This window comes from Dendrobates tinctorius, unplaced genomic scaffold (genome assembly GCF_039654945.1).
Source record: "Dendrobates tinctorius isolate UK_male_01 unplaced genomic scaffold, ASM3965494v1 ptg000032l, whole genome shotgun sequence".
Classification (NCBI taxonomy): domain Eukaryota; kingdom Metazoa; phylum Chordata; class Amphibia; order Anura; family Dendrobatidae; genus Dendrobates; species Dendrobates tinctorius.
The window spans coordinates 42,926,721-42,949,906 of record NW_027361700.1 but is presented as its reverse complement, the minus strand read 5'-3'; the positions used below and the strand labels follow the sequence as shown (position 1 = coordinate 42,949,906).

Sequence of the window (23,186 nt, the reverse complement as noted above, 5' to 3'; positions counted from 1 at the left end):
TCCTCGGTGACCCATTCATAACACTCAACGTTATAAACGTCTGTGAAGCACTTGAGGGTTGAAAGTGCTCACCACACATCTAGATAAGATACTTGGGGGTCTAGTTTCCAAAATAAGGTCACTTGTGGGGGGTTTCCACAGGTTAGACACATCAGGGGCTCTCCAAACGCGACATGACACCTGCAGACAATTCCATCAAAGTCTGCATTCCAAAACGTCACTACTTCCCTTTGAGCCCCAACCTGTGCCCATACAGTAGTTTTCTCCCACATATGGGGTATCAGCGTACTCAGGACAAATTGGACAACAACTTTTGGGGTCCAATTTCTCCTGTTACCCTTGGGAAAATAAAAAAATTGGGGACTAAAAGATCATGTTTGTGGAAAAAATGATTTTTTTATTTTCACACCTGGGCGTTACAAACTTCTGTGAAGCACTTGAGGGTTCAAAGTGCTCACCACACATCTAGATAAGTTCCTTGGGTGGTCTAGTTTCCAAAATAGTGTAATTTGTGGAAGGTTTCCACTGTTTAGGCACATTAGGGGCTCTCCAAATGCGATATGGCGTCAAGCCAATTCTGTGTTGAAAAAGTCAAACGGCGCTCATTCTCTTCCGAGCTCTGTCATGCGCCAAAACAGTGGTTTACCCCCACATATGGGGTATCAGTGTACTCAGGACAAATTGTACAATAACTTTTGGGGTCCTGTTTCCCTTAGGAAAATGAAAATTGGGGGTGAAAAAATCATTTTCTTGGAAAAAATATGATTTTTTAATTGTACAGCTGTACATTATAAACTTCTGTGAAGCCCTTGGGGGTTCAAAGTTCTCATCACACATCTACATAAGTTCCTTCGGGGGGTATAGTTTCCAAAATGGGGTCACTTGTGGGGGGTTTACACTGTTTAGGCACATCAGGGGCTCTCCAAACACGACATGGTGTCCGATCTCAATTTCAGCCAATTTTGCATTGAAAATGTCAAACGGCGCTCCTTCCCTTCCAAGCACTACTACGCGCCGAAACTGTGGTTCCCCCCACATATCAGGTATCAGCGTACTCAAGACAAATTGCAAAATATCTTTTGTAGTCCAATTTCTCCTGTTACCCTTGGTAAAATATAAAAAATTGGACCTGAAGTAATTTTTTTGTGAAAAAAAGTTGTGTTCATTTTTTTAAACATTCAAAAAATTCCTGTGAAGCACCTGAAGGGTTAATAAACTTCTTGAATGTGGTTTTGAGTACCGTCAGGGGTGCAGTTTTTAGAATGGTGTCACTTTTGGGAATTTTCTGTCATATAGACCCCTGAGAATGACTTCAAATGTGATGTAGTCCCTAAAAAAAATGTTGTAAAAATGAGAAATTGCTGGTCAACTTTTAACCCTTGTAACTTCCTAACAAAAATAAATTTGGTTCCAAAATTGTGCTGATGTAAAGTAAACATGGGAAATGTTACTTATTAAGTTTTGTTGTGTGCTATATCTCTGTGATTTAAGGGCATAAAAATTCAAACTTGGAAAATTGCGAAATTTTTGCCAAATTTCCGTTTTTTTCACAATTAAACGCAAGTTATATGAATGAAATTTTACCACTAACATGAAGTACAATATGTCATGAGAAAACCATGTCAAAATCACCGGGATCCATGGAAGCGTTCCAGAGTTATTACCTCATAAAGGGACAGTGGTCAGAATTGAAAAAATTGGCCCGGTCATTAATGTGCCAACCACTTTTGGGGGTTAAGGGGTTAAAGGGTGTCTGTCAGCCCAGGTTGACAATATAACCTGAACGCTTAGCCTTGTGGGGGATAAAGCCCCAATAAAAATGCTATATTTAGTGTTGTGTTCACGTTCTCCATTGTGCAGAAACTGTAGTTTAATCAAATATACTAATTAGAGTGCTCAGTGCACCCTTGGTGAGGACAGGAGGCTGAGGCTATGTGCCCATGTTGCAGAAATGCTGCTGAATTGTCAGCAGCATTTCCACAACTCCCTGCCGCGGGTAAAACGCATGCGGAATTCGCATGCATTTTCCTGCAAAATACAAGCGTTTTTAGCTTGCAGAATTCAAGCGCTTTTCCAAGTGATTTGAAGCATCACTTGGAAAAGTGTTTGACAGGTTGGTCACACTTGTCCAGCATAGTGCTTGACAAGTGTGACCAACTGTTTACTATTGATGCCGTCTATGCAGCATCAATAGTAAAAGATAGAATGTTAAAAATAATTTAAAAATACGCCGTTTCCAGGTGTGGTTTGCGAGAATGACCTCTGATGACGTAGCGGTCACGCCACCGTGACGTTACAAAGGTCATTTTGTCACAAAGGACACCTGGGAATCACCGCTGAGGACCGGGAGGACAGTGGGTAAGTATATCCCTATTTTTTATTTTAATTCTATTTTTAACAGGGATATAGTACTTAGGGCATGGAGGAGAGTCTCCTCTCCTCCAGACCCTGGGTACCATCCGCACATGAAACGCTCACTTTACGCATGGTGGGTATAGTCACATGCGTAAAGTGAGCTTTTCAATGCAGTCCTATGGCAGTGGAATAGCCGCGATTCTGCAAAATTAATGGACATGCTGCAGATTTTTCCGCAATGCGATTCCGACAGACAGTGTCAGGTTGGCAAAGTTATACTAATTAAAAATGATACCTTGGTTGATGAAATCCGTCTTGTGGTTGTTGTTTAATCCTTAGATTCCTCAAAGTACTCCCCTCTCACTTTAACGACAGCATTACACCTCCTTGGCATTCTCTCAAGCAGCTTCATCAGGTTGCCACCTTGACTGACTTTCCAACAGTGTGGACGGATTTCCTAGATGTTCTGAGCACTTATTGGCTGCTTTGACTTCACACTAAGTACAACTCATCCCAAACCATCTCTGGGTTGAGATCGGTGATTTTGGAGACCATGTCATCTGACGCAGAACTCCATCCATCGTCTTTGTGATCTCAAATCCCCTACATAGCCTGGGGGTGTGCTTTGGTCATTGTCTTGTTGCAACATAAATGATGGTCCTACTATGTGTAAACCAGATGTGATGCTGTTTTTGCAGAATGCTTCGATAGCCATGCTTGGTAAGTGTACCTTGAATAAGGAATAAGTCACCAACAGTGTCATCAGGAAACCACCATCACACCTCCCTCTTAAAGCATCACGGTGAGCACTACACATAAGGAAACCATCCACTCATGCTCATGTTTTCTGAGTCTGAAAAAGACATGGTGGCTGGTACAGGAAAAAAAATCTCAAATTTTGAATTATCAGACCAAAGTACAGATCTCCACTGATATAATGTCCAGTCCTTGTATTGCTTTGCCCAAACAAGTCTCTTCTTCTTGATTCTGGTCCTCAGTAGTTGCTTCTTAACAGCAATTCGATTATAAAAGCTTGTTTCTCTAAGTCTCCTTTGGAGATTTGATGTTGAGGTGTGTCTGCCACTTGATGTCTGTGCATCATTTATGAGGGCTGTTATGTGAGGTGTGGCACCCCTGAGGGTTCAGTCACCACAGAGGTACTGCACCTTATCCAGAGGTTTGGTAACCCACTCTCAGGTAAGGAGGGAGCACACCCAGGACTGTAACACCTGCACCCAACACAGACTATTACAGCAGGGCACCCTGGACGTACCCTATGGGAGGATGGCCTCATACCTGGCTGGGTAGTAAAGGGTGTTGGGGGAGTGGGTGGAGAAGGTAGGAAAAGGGGAGAAGGTAACAGAGCAGGAAAGAAAAGTGCAGAGAGGGTAAAGGCCCCGTCACACTAAGCGACTTACCAGCGATCCCGACACCGATTTCAAGGTGTCAGGATCGCTGGTAAGTCGCTATGTGATCGCTGGTGAGCTGTCACACAGACAGCTTCACCAGCGATCAGCACAGCGATGCCGAGCGTGCGGCATTGCTGGCCATCGCTGTAAAAAATAATAAAAAAAATAAAAAATATAGTTATTCTCACCTTCCGACGTCCTGTTCAGCCATCCTGCCTCTCTCCACGCTCCGGTCCCAGTGATCCTTTGCATGAATGACCGCGAGACTTTGTTATCCCTCGAGACCGTGACATCTCGCGGTCATTCATGCAAAGGATCACTGGGGCCGGAGCGTGGAGAGAGGCAAGATGATTGAACAGGACGTCGGAAGGTGAGAATAACTATATTTTTTATTTTTTTATTATTTTTTACAGCTGATCGCTGGTCTCCCGCCTGTCACACGCAGCGATGCGTGCTGGCCAGCGGGAGACCAGCGACCAAAGAAATGTCCAGAGGTTTCTTCCAGCGATCAGCGATACCGGCAGGGGGGCCGCTCGCTGATCGCTGTCACACACAGCGATCTCGCTGGTGAGATCGCTGTTACGTCACAAAAGTTGTGACTCAGCAGCGATCTCGCTACCGAGATCGCTTAGTGAGACGGGGCCTTTAGTCAGAGTCAGGAGAAAGTGAAAGTAAGCAGAAGTGCTGTGAGGCAGCTCCCTGTCAGGAGGAGCTGCAAAGAGAAAGCTGAAAGGGAGAGACAGAAGGAAGCTCCAAGAAGAATTCAGAGAGGGGAAGGAAAGTGGAGAGACGTGTGGTGAAGCAGGAGGAGCTGCAGAAAGGAACAGATTGAAGGAAGCTCCGGGAAGGAGAAGGGGTCCTTGGGGCACAGGTAGTGAGAAGTCCACCCGTGGGACCCGTATCTATGCTGATTATCGTCAAGTGGAGGGACCAGGTTGCAGTGGGGTAATGGCCCCGAGACTAGCGGAGAAATCACCAGGCTCAGCTATTAAGCCGGAGGCAGGGGCACCTCTAGGTGCTTCAGCCACAGCCACAGTTATCTTAGCCAAAAAGGCAGCCATATAGGAGCAAGGGGACGCAGAGAGGATGTCATCTGACAAGGTCCGCGGCTGGTGGCTTCAGATACAGACTGTGAGGAGTTGGGCAGGAAGGGCGGAAAGCCAGCATGGCCAGGAGAGGCATACACAGAAAGGAGTCCTGGAAAGGTGAATCTTGATCTACCTGGGAATTTGCTGGACCCCTCACCTGGAGGACATGGCACCAAGCGGGCATCTGTACACACCAGAACTGTGAGTAAAGCTTTGGAAATTGCACCCAGCTGTGTCCTCTAATCATTCCTGCATCACCTGCCCTGCACCACATTCACCAACTTCACCTTTAACATCTACAGTATATCCAAGCTGCCCTGGGATACAGCTCTACCTGTGGAGAGCTTAAAGGGAATCTGTCACCCCTTTTTGGAGATATCATATAATGATATCATTCAATTGTGTGTCACATAAGGATTCTCTTAGTACTTTTGCTCCCCCCTGACCCCGCACCTTTCATGCATAAATACCTTTTTTAAATCGGTTCAGATGTATGTAAACTGCCGCTGTCCGGTCCGCTGGGCGGGGCTTATTCAACTGCTCCCCCCTCCCTGTCTTGCTCTACACAAGAAGAAATGCATAGAGCAAGACAGGAGGGGGGGAGCAGGCCCCGCCCAGTGGACCGGACAGCGGCAGTTAACATACATCTGAACCCCCTTTAATTGAACGCCCAGGGCCATGGACCGGGTCACCGCTACCTTGACACATCCTCTTTAAATACCAGCCCGGTACCAAGTACCCCATGGCCCAGCAGGCGATCCAGAAGTGCTGTCAGTTTCTGTTTCTGAGGCTGGTAACTCTGATGAACTTATCCTTTGCAGCAGAAGTAGCATTTGGTCTTCCTTTCCTGGGGCGGTCCTCAAGAGAGACAGTTTTATCACAGTGTCATGGCTTCATGACTGCACTTGAAGACACCTTTAAGGTTCAAGCAATTTTAGCAATTCCAGGTAAATACCTGATGAAGTCACTTGAGAGGATGCCAAGGGTGTGTAAAGCAGTCATCAGGGTAAATGGTAGGAACTTTGAGGATTTAACCACATTTTCTGGCTTATTTGACTTGCGTTTCTTTACTCCTTGTTTCCATTTGTGTCTCTTTGTGGTTTTGTTGCCTTCTTTCTGAATCTACAATGTGCACATTCCAATAAGAACTAGAAAAACCATTGCATGAAAAGGGGAAACTTTTTCACTGTCCTGTATATGTACTAAAAATGGCACAACTCATGCTGCAAGAAAGAAAAGACATAAATGTGATATATAACTTTGTGAGTCTAAAGGAAGAGTCAGACGGCCGTATAGGTTGGTCGGTGGTCAAAACGCTATGCTCGAACGGACTGACAACTCTCCAGACCCCATTGAGACAACTGCATAGAAATGCATGATGTCACGCTTAGGTCAGGAGAGATGACGGCCAGTCCGAGCACTGCGTTGTGATCCTCACCCGAGTTTTAAAGAAGTCTGACTGCACCCTAACAAAAAGTTTTACTCTCTGAAATGCCAGAATGTTAAATGAAGTGGTTAAGAGAATCAGATTCTCTAAAACCATGTGTCCTATTCTGGGTTTTAGTCTGCTTTTTGTGGTCATCCCAGTAGGAGGATGCTGTACCTGCTAATACTTTTTACATTTCTTTAGCGTAAATGTTAGGGATTGAGTATAGAAAAATCATCCAGGGATGAAAAGCATGTTATCTGTTCAATGAGCGCATGAGGTTTGGCTCAATAGGACAAAAGCCAATGTTGGAAGGGAGGGGCTCAGTCTTCAAAACCACTTGTATCTAGGAGGTTTCACCAGTGAAGCATTATTCTGGCCTCAGTGTTTATTCATGTAAATCCACATCTGGCCAGCAGATGGTGCTGGTTTTCCAGTGGAAAAAGAAAGGGGAGGTGTGGCACCAGGAGAGACAGAAAGACAGAGGGAGGGAGGGAGAAGCAGGGAATTATAAGCTGTCTGTGTGTGTAGAGGAGAAGGAAGAATGGAGGGGTGATGAGTGGGAGGCATGGGGCAAGCTGTGGATTTAGGGATGTCTTCTGGGGGGCTCAGGAATCCTTGGCTGGGCCTGATGGTGATATGCTGCATAGGCTGCCATGCAAAATCACTGGTGGAGCCCCCAATGCCTCAGGGTAAGTCTGCAGGATGGGAAGACAATGAGAGGGGTGGTAGCAGGGTCACAGGATGTGCATGGGGCTATGCTCTGAACATTGAATGGTGATCCCGGCATGTCTGCATGTATGATGCCCTCTGAATGTGGTGGTGATGGCGGGCTCCATTGTTGGCATTTCTGGGGTGAGGACATTACAGGATTCAGGGAGCCTGCTCTTTGATTGGAGAGGGTGAATCTGATCTCTGATAGGAGAGCCTACTCCTGATTTTTGATTGGCTCAGACAGATATATTAGGGTCACCCTAGTCTGTGGCTGTAGATTGGGGTCCATTCATTCATTCTGTTGGGGTGTAGTCCCTGTGGATGAGGCTGGAGAAGCGCTGGGTTAGGTGGCATCTGATAGGACCAGTTCGGGAGGGGGTTACAGTCTCCGGGGTAATGGGAATGTGTGATGTAATGGGTGGGGATGGATTTGGGGTGTAGAAGCGGCTCAGATGCCCTTGGATGAAGGATTGTTTGGGATTGATGATACATTGTGTTCTAAGGAGAGAAAATTGTTACATTATGATACAGGAGGCCCAGCTGTGGCTATAGCAGGAAAGGTGGGCACAGAAGGGGCAACATTTTACCAGTAGGGGGCATCTTTTGCACAGTGACTCACAGCTTAGTGACATATTGATGAGGTAATTCATTCTAAAAGCAGCTCAGGGGTTAATAGCCTTAATATCACATGATGTCCCCTCCTGTAGGGGCTATTGTATTATGGAGGCGGCGCGGCAAGACCCCCTGGCACAATCACATGTTTGGGGAATGTTGGACGTGATTCTCCAGGGACAAGTGAATCTTAGTGCTCCTCTCTATTTGTAGTGATATCAGCTGTCTCTGCTCCCAGCTGTCCTCCTGGCAGACATTGCCTGCAATTCTCTCCAAGGGGCATCTGTGGCTGGTGAAATTAGGGGAGGGGGTCATCATTTTAGTTATTCATAGGATTAAAGCAGTAATAGTAATAATAGTGTATGAAGAAAAAGCTAAATAAAAGAATAGACATTCCCCTCCCAAATATAGGGTGCCATGGTGCAATGGGACAAATCTGCTAGGCATCCTAGCAACCAATCAGGATGCAGCTTCTACCCCTCCAGTGCCATTCGGCATTGATGAGCGCGGGGGGCCCGGCGGTTGCTATGCTCTACACTCACTGACAAGTGAGGATTTTACTAGTTTGCAGATGTATTCCAATGTGTGGCTAATAAATGTGCACGCTGTATAAGTAATAGGGGCCAATGTACAGAACGGTTAGAAATCCCAACAGCCGATGGTTAAACAAGTGACTGTCAATCCAGAATTTTCCATATATTGAGTCACTACCACTGATCACGGTGAACCGTATTCCTGTAGGACCGTACATGATGACGGATAAGCCCTATCACTGGTTAGGGGTCCTAGATTTTGTTGTACATAAAAGAGAACCCTAGGAAATCTCCATAAATGCAAGTTATCACCTACCCATTCTGATCCCAGACCCCTCTATCTCCTACAGTCATCACGGTATTCAAATGGGACACTCCAGAGCACCGATTACAGGATTTGTGGGGTCCCAGGGGTAAATACCCCAGTGATCACCAAGGCTACTTATAGGTGATAACTTGCATTTATAGTGTTAGTTTTGGCTGCTGATGAAAATGCTGCCAGGTTCTTACACCCCAAGCAGAAGGTCTAGTGTTTGTTCTCCCTTTGCACCCTTCTACTTTTGGGGTACTTCCCCGCTGCCATTGAAGTTCCTCAGGGGAGGAGACTGCTGCATTGCACTCATCACACATTAGCAAAGGGCATCGACAACCGGTGATGGGCCTTTGTTTATGTGCCCCATAGCTGCCGTATGGTTTGCCTTGATGGGTATATACGTCCTGGTCTCTGAGCTACAATCTTTATCATCAGAGACCTGGGCCAGGGTAGGGCGGTGAGCCTAGCCACCCAAACATCTACCATCTCTTGGTTGCTGATTGAGGCATCATGCCTATGATTGTACGGAATTAGCAAAGGCCAAGGGGGTTCAAATCTTCACTACAGTGGAGTACCTCCTTGCGAGAGACTAGGGCCCTGCTGGATGTGGCTTTGTTTGGCCTACAGACAGTCCTGACACATTCATGTGCACAGTTGGGATGACTGGTAGGAGGGGACATGTTGTATTTTCTATGTGAAATCTCCGGGGGCTTCTGCTTTGTGTTAGTTGGTATCTGGGGATCTACTTAAGTCCACAACCAGCTATGTTTCATGTGTAAGAGATGTCTGGGCTCTACTGCATTATTTCTGTAAGATTTCCGCTTCTAACACACAAAGTATATATTGTGTCTAGTGTCTCTGGCCAGTTCCCAGGGTAATTACTCATCGTATTTATCGCCTACCATATCATTTCCTTATTCTTTTATGTTGTTTCCCCCTTTTGTTGTCTCCCTTTTATATAGTATTAGATATATCCACAGGACTGTTGAAAACTCACCATGATGTCTACAGTATAGTTTTCCACAGGAGACATTTGTATCTTTCTATGAAGTCCGTCACCCCCAAAAATGCATTTTAAATGGGATATACGGTTTTATAGGGTACAACCATACTAGCGCTTTACCTCTAACTGGTACTGTGTAACTTTTAATTTATAAGCAAATTAGGAGACTTTGGTGTGCCCTTGGTGTGGCCAATAGCTTAGCGCACCGTTATGCCTCCTCGTTTGCATACTGGAGCCCTTCCCCTGTTTCTGATTGACAGTGCTCGCTACCTGTCTAAATGCTGTTAGCGTACATACAGCTGCGCTTGCACGTAGTTGCCACGCGTGTTCTTGGCCCTCGCTTTTCTACTGATGCCGCTCACTGCGCTTCCTGGGGGTATTAATGTAGCAAACCGCATTAGAAGAGGGAAGAGAACACATCGCACACACGCCGGCAACATTCAGACAGTGCTTGCTCTTTTAAGCAAGCACTGTCAATCAGAAGAGGGGGAAGAACCCCAATTTGCAATTAAGGAGGCAAAACGGTAACACCAAACTCTTGGCCACACTAAGGCTGGTTTCACATTTGCGTTTTTTTTCGCGGTAATTTAGCGCTAAATAGCGCATGCGTTTTTTTTTCCAATACTTTGCATGGGATGCGCTTATGTGCGCATACACATGCGTTTGTACGCGTTTTACCGCGCATGCGTTTTTTTGCGGTATGCGCTCGGGCGCACAAAATGCAACTTGTTGCATTTTTTGTGCGTCCGATTTGCCTCAAAAAAACGCATGCGCGCGCAATGCGTTTTTTTTACAGCAAGACACCCAATATAAGTCTATGGGTGCGCATATGTGCGCATTGGCATGCTTATGTATGCGTTTTTTTGCACATGCGTTTTTTTTTTGTTAACCATGGAATTTAGGGGTTTGGGTTAGAGTTAGGGTTAGTTAAGGGGGTTTAGGGTTAGGGTTAGGGTCAGGGTTAGGGTTAGGGTCAGGGTTAGGGTTAAGTATGGTTTGGTTAAGGGTTAGGGTCAGGGTTAGGGTCAGGGTTAGGGTTAGGGTTAAGTATGGTTTGGTTAAGGGTTAGGGTCAGGGTTAGGGTCAGGGTTAGGGTTAAGTATGGTTTGGTTAAGGGTTAGGGTCAGGGTTAGGGTCAGGGTTAGGGTCAGGGTTAGGGTTAAGTATGGTTTGGTTAAGGGTTAGGGTCAGGGTTAGGGTTAGGGTTAGGGTCAGGGTTAGGGTCAGGGTTAGGGTTAGGGTTAGGGTCAGGGTTAGGGTTAAGGTTAGTTAAGGTTTGGGTTAGTTAAGTATGGTTTGGTTAAGGGTTAGGGTCAGGGTTAGGGTTAAGTATGGTTTGGTTAGGGTTAGGGTCAGGGTTAGGGTTAGGGTTAAGGTTAGTTAGGGTTTGGGTTAGGGTTAAGTATGGTTTGGTTAAGGGTTAGGGTCAGGGTTAGGGTTAAGTATGGTTTGGTTAAGGGTTAGGGTTAGGGTCAGGGTTAGGGTCAGGGTTAGGGTTAGTAAAGTCATGGTTTGGGTTAGTGTGAGGGGCCACCTAATGTTGGAAAAAAACGCAAACGCGGTAAAAACGCACTAAAAACGCATACAAACGCATAAAAACGCTGCGTTTTTTTCATGCATGCTCATAAAAATGCTTGAAAAAAACTCAGCAGTTGTATGCTTTTGTATGCGTTTTTCAATGCGTTTTTTTGCAGGAAAAACGCGCTGCAAAAAAAAGCAAGTGTGAAACAGGCCTAAGGGAGCATCACAGCCTCCTCATGGGCATATAATCTCCATCACTGTACCAGTAACAGGCACAGTGCTAGTATGATTCTTATAGGGTCTGAGTCCCTTACAATACTGTATAGCCAATTTAGAATGCATTTGGGGGGTGACAGACTCCCTTTAAAGAGGAGGGTCACTTTTCATCAACATGTAATATTTTTCCGTGGTGTTAATGCCACTTTACTCCTGAATCTGCCATTTTTTTCTTTTCTTCTTGTGCCTCTCCATTCCTGAGCTATCGCCCCTTTGTTTTGTATTTAAACCTAATCTTAGTAGCCAAGTGGGCATGACTCTCATAAAGAAGAGTTATGGACCACACCCATTTGGCTAAAATGAAAAGATTTACATACAAGGAAGAGAGGACTTTACCTCTAGAATGGAGAGGTGCAGAGACAAAAGAAATGGAAAACAGCAGTTACACAAGGGAAAATGCATCTTTGTTTTCTTGGCTCTAGATAGCCTAAGACAAGACCAGTTTAAAAAAAAAAAGCAAAAAAAAAAACTTTTGCTTTACTATGTTAGATATTGTGAGTAACACAAATGTTTTATGTCTTTTTTTCTTTTATTAATCTTGAAGATTTATTTGAGTTTTGAGTGAACTTGTTGAAAATAATATCTGATCTGCAAACAGGATGAGGGAGGAGCTGATCGGATTGATAAATATTTTTATGGGAAAAGTTTCAATAAATCTTACATTTTATTAGTTGAATTCCCTAGTGTTTGTATGTACTAGAGTCCAGTGGGTGGTCCTACTAGTAATTGAGAGTCCACCCTGTACGACTGTGCATGCAAAGATAGTTCCCAATCACTAGTTGGACCGCCCACTGGACTCCTACACAAACAAATACCATGGATTTCAATTAATAAAATACAAGTTATACTGAATATAATTCTGTTCAGCCTCTCCTTCTCTGTACGGTACTGTCCACAGATCAGACTGCATGAATAACGTGACAGGTTCTTATTCAGATTTTAAACCAAATGCAATAAACCATTCAAGGTTCTTATATTTTTTTTACAGAAGAACCCAGTTTGCCTACAACAACTTGTTATAGTGGAGCCTCCCCAAAGCCATAATTAAGGATTGCCTGATTATAATTATTATACAGGAGATGGGAGCTCCTTCTTTATTATCAACTCTAGGAAATATATATTCTCTTGATCTTTTGGTGCCTAATATTTTAGTAACCCCTTATGTAATGGTAGTGCTTAGGGGCGTAACGATCACGGTCACAGAGATTGCGACCAGGCCCGTGCAGGTGAGGGCCCGCTGACGCCACCGCAAACTTCAACTGGATATGCGTCTTCAGATGTACATTCAGCTGACGTGTATTCAGAGTTGGACTGGAGCACCTTGGGCCCACCAGAGGAAATCATTCTTGGGGCCCACTATGTAGCTACATAGAAAGAAATACAAGACCACCAACTGTGTGGTAAAATGCACTAATATCAGGGTATAATATAAGGTCTTAATTATGTAGCAGGGGTTGGGGTAGCCCCCTCATAAAATATAAAGTAGTCTGCTCATAGAATATAAAGTAGACCCCCTCATAGAATATAATGTAGCCTCCCTCATAGGGTATAATGCAGCACCCCACAAATTTAATGCAACCCCCTTATAAGGTATAATGCATCCCCCCCATAGAATATAATATAGCACCCTTATATGGTATAATGCAGCCCCTCCACAGAATATAATGTAGCCCCTTAATAAGGCAGTACCCCCATAGAATATACTGTAGCCCCCTTGTATAGTATGATGTAGCCCCCTGAGAGAATAATGCAGGCCCCCCACAGAATATAATGTAGCCCCCTCATAAAGTATAACACAGCCCCTTCATAGCCTCAATCATTGTTCTCCCCCTCCACCCCCATTATTGTCCTCATCACCACCTCAATCATTGCCTTCTCACCCACCAACCCTATCATTGCCCATTCCGCCGCCTCCATCATTGCCCATTCCACCACCTCCTTCATTGACTCCTCCCCCACCAGCTTTTTATCTGAAACAGCCGCGCTGAATAGTTACATAATTCAGCTGCGCTGTGTCAGACAGGACGTGTCGAGCAGGAAGCAGGATGGCATCGGATCCCTGCAGCTCCGCTTTGCTGCCAAGTTGCAGGGGATCGCTCCCTGCCTGGCAATTGCCCTCAGGGTTAGCCGCCCTGCAGGGGCCCACCTCCGTGGTACATCACATGCGGTATGTCCGCTCCTGCGGGCAGTGTTAGCCTCAGCCTGTGGCTAACACTACCTGCTATTAAAGTGAAATGGTGTTCACTCCTCTCCACACCTATGGAGGCGTGGGGAAGCATGAATATTAATTTCTCTTTAGCAGCGGGGACAGGCTCCTGTCTCCAGCTGCTGCTCCGTTGGCACCGGGAGGGCCCCCCTGACTCAGGGGCCCCATAGCAGCTGGGTGTGCTGCTATTAGCGACACGCCACTGTCTGGGGGCCCATGGAGCAGAGGGGGCCCTAGGCAGCTGCTGGCCGGTATGCCAGCAGGTGTCAGTGCCAGGGCCCACCGGAGAATCCTCGGTTCTCCGGTGAGCCAGTCCGACCCTGAGTGTATTGCAGCGCAGGGGTCCGTGCACTGCAATATATGCGCATGTAATTGAGGACACATGGCAGTGACGTCATGCGTTCCTGTCGCTTGCACTCTGAAGTCAGCTGCTGGCTTCAGGAGAGGACATTGTGCGGTGTGGAAGTGGATGGGAGGTGAGTAGAATCATTTCTTTTTTTTCTGAAGAAAAGCGGCAGAATGGGGTCATTTAGCTGGATGGGTGATATATATATATATGCACTTGGATAGGGCCCAGGATAAAGGACAAATACACTAGGATGTGGAACATGTACATTGGGTTCAGAAAGTATTTAGACCACTTTAAATTTTTCATTCTTTGTTTCATTGCAGCCATTTGGTCAATTTAAAAAAGTTCATTTTTTTTTCTCATTAATGTACACTCTGCACCCCATCTTGACTGAAAAAAACCCAGAAATGTTGAAATTTTTGCAAATGTATTAAAAAAGAAAAACAGAAATATCACATGGTCATAAGTATTCAGACCCTTTGCTCAGTATTGAGTAGAAGCACCCTTTTGAGCTAGTACAGCCATGAGTCTTCTTGGGAATGATGCAATAAGATTTTCACACCTGAATTTGGGAATCCTCTGCCATTCTTCCTTGCAGATCCTCTCCAGTTCCATCAGGTTGGATGGTGTTCAATTGGTGGATAGCCATTTTCAGGTCTCTCCAGAGATGCTCAATTAGGTTTAGGTCAGGTCTCTGGCTGGGCCAGTCAAGAATGGTCACAGAGTTGTTCTGAAGCCACTCCTTTGTTATTTTAGCTATGAGCTAAAGGTCATTGTCTTATTGGAGGTTGAACCTTTGGCCAAGTCTCAGGTCCAGAGCACTCTGGAAGAGGTTTTCATCCAGGATATCTCTGTACTTGGCCGCATTCATGTTTCCTTCAATTGCAACCAGTTGTCCTGTCCCTGCAGCTGAAAAGCACATAGCATGATGCTGCCACCACCATGTTTCACTGTTGGGATTGCATTGGGCAGGTGATGAGCAGTACCTGGTTTTCTCCACACATACCGCTTAGAATTATCACCAAAAAGTTCTATCTTCGTCTCATCAGACCAAATAATCTTTTTTCTAATAGTCTGGGAGTCCTTCATGTGTTTTTTTTTTAGCAAACTCTATGCAAGCTTTCATATGTCTTGCACTGAGGAGAGGCTTCCATTGGGCCACTCTGCCATAAAGGCCCGACTGGTGGAAGGCTGCAGTGATAGTTGACTTTGTGGAACTTTCTCCCATCTCCGTACTGCATCTGTGAAGCTCAGCCACAGTGATCTTGGGGTTCTTCTTTACCTTAGAGTTGAGCGACTTTTGGTTTTTTAGGGTCGCGTTTCGTTTCGTGAAACCCGACTTTTCCAAAAGTCGGGTCGAGCAAGATCGTCCGATTATAGGGAAAAGTCGGGGTCGTCCCGAAACACGAAACCCAATGTAAGTCAATGGGGAATAAAAGTCGGCAGTGAGAGGAGGACAGGAAACACACCTACAGTGCCCATTTGAATGCCAAAAGCATCAATTCTTCTTACTTAAGCTTGTCAACCTTAATTAACTTCATAATACAAGTTACGCACTGAAAAATGGGTTATTTGGCTAAAGTTGTGGGGGGGAGGGCTGGCTGCAGGTTTTCATGTGCCCTGGGCGAAAGAGCGCCCCTTTAACACATACCACAACTCATCATGCTCCGATACGGCAGATAAATAGCGGTATAGTACAATGAAAAATACCTCACTTTTTACATCTCATGACGAGGCCCATCTATTTCTCCATACAGAATCATTGGTCCCATATAATGTTTGAAACAGTATATGATGAGCTCCACATAATGCTACAGTATATGTTGGTCCCCATGGATGAAGCTCCACTGTCTTATGGGCCCAAATAATGCTCCAAACATAATGGGCCCCATTTCTAATGCTCTAGTGTATAATGGGCCCTGTAAATGCTGCTCCAGTGTCTGATGTCCACCTTTGGAATGTTCCAGTGTATGGTGGGCCCCATCTATCATTCTCCAGAGTATAGTGCTCCCCAAAAATTGCTGTCCCAACATTGAAAACAATCAAATAAGTCTCCTCGCTAGGGAATCCCTGTACTTGTCTGGACAGGTGCTGTAGCTTGCTTAACAGCTCGCCAGCCGTTCTCACGCCCAGTATGGATTGCACGTGATTGCACAAAGGTTAGAAAGGGTACCGTATCCCTGGATAACATGTATGGATAGCGTACACATTCAAAATATATGTCTCAGGAGGCAGGCTCAGACGGTGTCAGGCCCAGTATGGATTACACGTGATTGCACAAAGGTTAGAAAGGGTACCGTATCCCTGGATAACATGTATGGATAGCGTACACATTCAAAATATATGTCTCAGGAGGCAGGCTCAGACGGTGTCAGGCACAGTATGGATTGCACGTGATTGCACAAAGGTTAGAAAGGGTACCGTATCCCCGGATAACATGTATGGATAGCGTACACATTCAAAATATATGTCTCAGGAGGCAGGCTCAGACGGTGTTAGGCCCAGTATGGATTGCACGTGATTGCACAAAGGTTAGAAAGGGTACCGTATCCCCGGATAACATGTATGGATAGCGTACACATTCAAAATATATGTCTCAGGAGGCAGGCTCAGACGGTGTCAGGCCCAGTATGGATTGCACGTGATTGCACAAAGGTTAGAAAGGGTACCGTATCCCTGGATAACATGTATGGATAGCGTACACATTCAAAATATATGTCTCAGGAGGCAGGCTCAGACGGTGTCAGGCACAGTATGGATTGCACGTGATTGCACAAAGGTTAGAAAGGGTACCGTATCCCCGGATAACATGTATGGATAGCGTACACATTCAAAATATATGTCTCAGGAGGCAGGCTCAGACGGTGTTAGGCCCAGTATGGATTGCACGTGATTGCACAAAGGTTAGAAAGGGTACCGTATCCCTGGATAACATGTATGGATAGCGTACACATTCAAAATATATGTCTCAGGAGGCAGGCTCAGACGGTGTCAGGCACAGTATGGATTGCACGTGATTGCACAAAGGTTAGAAAGGGTACCGTATCCCCGGATAACATGTATGGATAGCGTACACATTCAAAATATATGTCTCAGGAGGCAGGCTCAGACGGTGTCAGGCACAGTATGGATTTGACGGCCCAGATTACACAGCGGAGGAGCAGGGAGAGGTAAAGATTGCAAATGCTGGGGCCCTGCCCAAGCAAGGGGGGCCCACTCGTGGGCGTCGGTACTGGCACTGGGCCCCTCATAGTACAGCGGTGTGTCTGATGGCGGGTGTGCACCACCACCGTCAGAGACACTTGATTGCACTATGAGGGACCCTGTGCCAGTGCCCGCGCCCAAGAGTCGGCCTACCCACCTGTCCAGGGCAACGGCACTCGCACGGTGTCGTGCGGTAGGTGGTGACCCCGGCCATGGGGGGGGAGGCAGCACAGTTAGGGAGTTTTAGAAAGTGGCATATGTTGATGTTGGACATTCAGCTGATGCAAAAGGCGAAATAGGTGAAGTACCAGGAAGAGGTGGACCAAAGCAAGCCATTTTTCTGTCACCCTATGTGTCATCAGGGGAAGGTGGGACAAAATCCTTGGAAACCCATGCGTGGTTCATTTTAATGAAGGTTAGATCATCCACATTTTGGGTTGACAGACGGGTCCTTTTTTCTGTCAGGATTGATCCAGCTGCACTGAAGACTCTTTCCGATAGCACACTTGCAGCTGGGCAAGCGAGCTCCTGTAAGGCATATTGTGCCAATTCAGGCCAGGTGTCCAGTTTAGCGGCCCAATAGTCAAAGGGGAATGACCTGTGTGGGAGAACATCGATATGGGAGGAAAAGTAGTTTGTAACCATAGTTGACAACTACTGTCTCCTGTTACTTTCCATCGATGCAGTATTACCAGTTGTGTGAGCGGTATTTGAAAAATCAGTCCACAACATTGTCATGAAACCCCTGTCTCCAACGCCACTTCTGCTGTGTGCACCACGAACACCTCTGCCAAGCTGCCCCCGGCCCGTACGGCTCGTGTGAGAACCATCACCGCTGCTGTGTGCTGGGAATGCCTCAAGCAACTGATTTACCAGAGTTGCTTGTTTATTAGCCAATATTAGGTCAAGGTTCTCCTGTGGCATGATGTTTTGTAATTTGCCTTTATAGCGTGGATCCAGGATGCTGGCCAACCAGTAGTCGTCATCGTTCATCATTTTGGCAATGCGGGGGTCCCTTTTTAGGATCCGCAAGGCATAATCTGACATGTGGGCCAATGTTCCCGGTGTCAATGATGCACTGCGAGTGCTGGGTGGAGGAGCACTTTCTGGCAAATCCACATCCCTCCAGTCACGCACAAACCCTGTACCAGACCTTGCCACGCCAACATTTTCACTTGCCCCACGAGATGCATCCTCCTCCCCTAAGTAATCATCCCCATCATCCTCCTCCTCCTCCTCTTCTTCCTCCACCTCGTCCAGGAGAGGTCCCTGAGCAGACAATGGCTGAATGTCATCAAGGATTCCCTCCTCCTCTTCCTCCTCATCAACATTGGCTGCAGACGCCTGCTCCTTAAGGTGCGTCAAAGTTTGCATGAGCAGATGCATAAGTGGGATGCTCATGCTTAGGATGGCGTCGTCTGCGCTTACCAGCCGTGTGCATTCCTCAAAACACTGAAGGACTTTACAAAGGTCTTTCAGCTTCGACCACTGCACGCCTGTCAACTCCATGTCTGCTCTCAAAGTGCCTGGCCGTGTATCCTCCCACAAATGCATTATGGCCTGCCTCTGCTCGCACAGCCGCTCCACCATGTGCAGGGTGGAGTTCCACCTTGTTGCAATGTCGATAATGAGGCGGTGGTTGGGAAGGTGGAGCAATCGCTGCAGCTTCTGCATACGAACGGAGTGTACAGGCGACCGGCGGATGTGCGCGCACAGTCTTCGCACCTTCTGGAGCAGGGCTGTTAACTCCGGATAATTTTTGAGGAAGCACTGCACCACCAGGTTCAAGGTGTGAGCCAAGCAAGGTATGTGGCTGAGTTTTGAAAGGGCTATGGCTGCCACAAAATTACGGCCGTTATCACTAACTACCTTGCCTGCCTCAAGATGTACACTGCCCAGCCATGACTCAGTTTGTCGCTTCAAGTACTCGGCCAGCACCTCGGCGGTGTGTCTGTCGCCCAAACACATCATCTGAAACACAGCCTGCTGACGCTTTCCACTAGCTGCTCGATAGGGGGACACATCGTGTGCAACAGTGGCAGCTGCAGATGGAGTGCTCGTACGACTGCGCTCTGTGGACGAGCTTTCGCTTCTGGAGGAGGAGGAGGAGGAGGAGGAGGAGGGTCGAACGCCTACAGCCAACTGTTTCCTATACCGTGGGCTAGGCAGCACTGTCCCACCACCGCTGTCCCCTGTGGACCCTGCATCCACCACATTAACCCAGTGCGCAGTGATGGACACGTAACGGCCCTGGCCATGCCGACTGGACCATGCATCAGTTGTGAGGTGCACCTTTCCGCTCACTGACTGCTTGAGTGCATGGACAATGCGGTCTTTCACATGATGGTGGAGGGCTGGGATGGCTTTGCGAGAGAAGAAGTGGCGACTGGGTAGGTCATAGCGTGGTACTGCATAGGCCATGAGTTCGCGGAAAGCTGTGCTTTCCACCAACCGAAAGGGCATCATCTCAAACGAGATTAGTTTGGCAATGTGGGCGTTCAAACCCAGTGTACGCGGATGAGAGACTGAGTACTTTCTTGACCTACTCATAGTGTCTGGGAGGGTGAGCTGGACTTGAGAGCTGCATATGGTGGAAGTAGCGGTGGACAGGGCGGACTGAGAGAGGGTTGATGATGGTGATGGAGTTGGTGTTCTTTCTGATGGCCTAGAATCAGTATTTCGTTGATATAACAGTGGGATTCCCTGACTGCTGTGGTCTTGCAACGACACCTCAACATTTGCTGCTGTGCTAACCGGTGGGCTTACAGTGGGGGAAACAATGTAGCGTTGCTGACTACCTTCGTTGTGATCAGTTGCACATGTGGCACTTGAGGTTTGGTGTTGTGTCCACGCTTGCAAGTGCATGCTGGTTAAATGTCTAAGCATGCAACTGGTATTCAAATTTTTCAGATTTTTCCCTCGGCTAAAGGTCTTTGCGCACTTCTTACAGATAACCTTGGCCTGATCATGAGGATTTTGTTCAAAAAAGTGCCACACTGCACTCTTCCTACTTTGGCAGACATTTTGCGGCCTAGCACGCTGTGATCTTTTGACCCTCTGGACAAGCTGTCCAGCAACTCTTTTGATGTTTGGAACCTGTCTTTGGAGTGCTCCGGGCCTGCCAGATAACAGCTGTTGCGATGTCGATATTTGCTGTGGATGCTCCTCATCTGAGCTATTGGAAGCAGCACCCTCTTCCCCCAATGGATGCCAATCTGGGTCAACAACTGGGTCATCCATCACCTCCTCTTCTATGTCATGTGCACCTTTCTCTGTGTCACCGTGTATGGTGGTATAGTGTGCGGGAAGGGGCACCTGAGTCTCATCAGGGTCAAAATCTGGCTCTGTACACAGCGAGGACAATGTAGTGCTCTGAGTGAATGTACCAGCAGAATCATCCATCAGCGGCTGTGCATCAGTGCACTTCATGTCAGATTCATCTTGGCCTGGGTAATTCACCATTTCACTTGATAATCCAGGCATGATATGTGAAAACAGCTCCATGGAGTAATCAGTAGTATGGCCTGCGTCATCCTTCAATCTTGGTTGGGGTGAAGGACACAAGGAAAGGTGTGGTTCATGAACATGAGCCTCCAATGACGACTCAGTGCTTTTACTTTTTACAACTGAAGAAGAGGAGGCGATAGAGCTGGAGTCAGCAATGTAAGACAAAACTTTTTCCTGATGCTCTGCCTTTAAAAGCGGTTTGCCAACTCCTAGAAAACTAAGCGTTCGAGGCCTTATGTAGCCAGACGATGACGCAGGGTCAGCACCTGCTGCATTCGGTCCTATTTTGCTCTTGCCACTACCATCAGATCCAACACCATCATTACCAGCTGCCAACCCCCGCCCAATTCCACGGCCTCTTCCACCAGCCTTCCTCATTTTTGGTAGAAATGTAGACAAAATCCAACAAACTATATAGTAATGTAAAACAAGGTACAAGGTGTCTATAGGACAGGGGAGATTTAGAATTTCTGCACACACTTGTGGACAGTGGACACTTGTGGATTGTGTGAGGCCCACTGATATCTGAGCGCTATGTGACAGGCTCGATGGCACAGCTGCCTGTGACCAAAGTGACGAGAGGATAATGGAGATTTTGAATCTCTGCGCACACTTTTGGACACTGGACACTTGTGGATTGTGTGAGGCCCACTGATATCTGAGCGCTATGTGACACGCTCGATGGCACAGCTGCCTGTGACCAAAGTGACGAGAGGATAATGGAGATTTTGAATCTCTGCGCACACTTTTGGACACTGGACACTTGTGGATTGTGTGAGGCCCACTGATATCTGAGCGCTATGTGACACGCTCGATGGCACAGCTGCCTGTGACCAAAGTGACGAGAGGATAATGGAGATTTTGAATCTCTGCGCACACTTTTGGACACTGGACACTTGTGGATTGTGTGAGGCCCACTGATATCTGAGTGCTATGTGACACGCTCGATGGCACAGCTGCCTGTGACCAAAGTGACGAGAGGATAATGGAGATTTTGAATCTCTGCGCACACTTTTGGACACTGGACACTTGTGGATTGTGTGAGGCCCACTGATATCTGAGCGCTATGTGACACGCTCGATGGCACAGCTGCCTGTGACCAAAGTGACGAGAGGATAATGGAGATTTTGAATCTCTGCGCACACTTTTGGACACTGGACACTTGTGGATTGTGTGAGGCCCACTGATATCTGAGCGCTATGTGACAGGCTCGATGGCACAGCTGCCTGTGACCAAAGTGACGAGAGGATAATGGAGATTTTGAATCTCTGCGCACACTTTTGGACACTGGACACTTGTGGATTGTGTGAGGCCCACTGATATCTGAGCGCTATGTGACACGCTCGATGGCACAGCTGCCTGTGACCAAAGTGACGAGAGGATAATGGAGATTTTGAATCTCTGCGCGCACGTTTGGACACTGGACACTTGTGGATTGTGTGAGGCCCATTGATATCTGAGCGCTATGTGACACGCTCGATGGCACAGCTGCCTGTGACCAAAGTGACGAGAGGATAATGGAGATTTTGAATCTCTGTGCACACTTTTGGACACTGGACACTTGTGGATTGTGTGAGGCCCACTGATATCTGAGCGCTATGTGACACGCTCGATGGCACAGCTGCCTGTGACCAAAGTGACGAGAGGATAATGGAGATTTTGAATCTCTGCGCACACTTTTGGACACTGGACACTTGTGGATTGTGTGAGGCCCACTGATATCTGAGCGCTATGTGACAGGCTCGATGGCACAGCTGTGACAAAAGTGACTAGAGGATAAGGGAGATTGGATTGCTTTTAAAAAAGCAGTTTGCGGAGCAGTGGGTAAACAGCAATGCCAGCGTGTCAGGAAGCCTTAAAAGGCAGCCCAACAACCAACACCACTGATACACCACAATATAGCCTCCCCTTGCACTGCACACACAGTGACTTGTGTGTTGTGCAGGCCAAATCGCTAGCAGCAGAAGCAGTTTTTTTGTCTTCTTCCCTGCCTAACGCTCTCCCTACAGAATCAGCAGCAACCTCTCCCTATACTAAGATCGGCAGAAGTAAGATGGCGGTCGGCGTGCACGCCCTTTTATACCCCCTGTGACGCCCACCAAAGCAAGCCAATCACTTGCATGCCCTTCTGAAAGATGGCGGTGACCCGTGCCTAGGTCATCACGTTGCCCACAGTGTCCGTGGATCCTGATTGGCTGAAAAAGAGCGCAAAACAAACTTTTGAAACGCGACTTTGGCGCGTAAGTCGCCGACCTCGTGGCCGACCTCATCCTCGGGTTTCGTTTCATGAAACCCGACTTTGCCAAAAGTCGGCGACTTTTGAATTTTTTCGACCCGTTTCGCTCAACTCTACTTTACCTCTCTCACCAAGGCTCTTCTACCATGATTTCTTAGTTTGGCTGGACGGCCAGGTCTAGGAAGACTTCTGGTGGTCCCAAACGTCTTCCATTTAAGGATTATGGAGGCCACTGTGCTCTTAGGAACCTTAAGTACTGCAGAAATTATTTTGTAACCTTGGCCAGATTTGTGCCTTACCACAATTCTGTCTCTGAGCTCCTTGGCCAGTTCCTTTGACCTCATGATTCTCATTTGGTCTGACATGCACTGTGAGCTGTGAGGTCTTATATAAAAAGGTATGCCTTTACAAATAAAATCCTATCAGTTTAATTA

General features: G+C 46.9%; 1 protein-coding gene across 3 annotated transcripts in view; it reads left to right on the top strand.

Moving 5' to 3' along the window:
- The first annotated feature begins 4,555 nt into the window (after window positions 1-4,555).
- FAM171A2 (family with sequence similarity 171 member A2) overlaps window positions 4,556-23,186 on the top strand; it is a 92,736-nt gene continuing 74,105 nt past the window's right edge. Inside the window, exon 1 of one of the 3 annotated variants that reach the window (XM_073572840.1) lies at window positions 4,556-5,053. Coding sequence is in view for 2 of the 3 variants with exons in the window: in XM_073572838.1 (XP_073428939.1) it covers window positions 6,847-6,970 (124 nt within the window). In the remaining variant the exon portion in view is untranslated. Of the gene's footprint in view, window positions 5,054-6,790; window positions 6,971-23,186 lie in introns of those variants that run through there. The other 2 variants (XM_073572838.1, XM_073572839.1) reach the window with 2 other exon arrangements.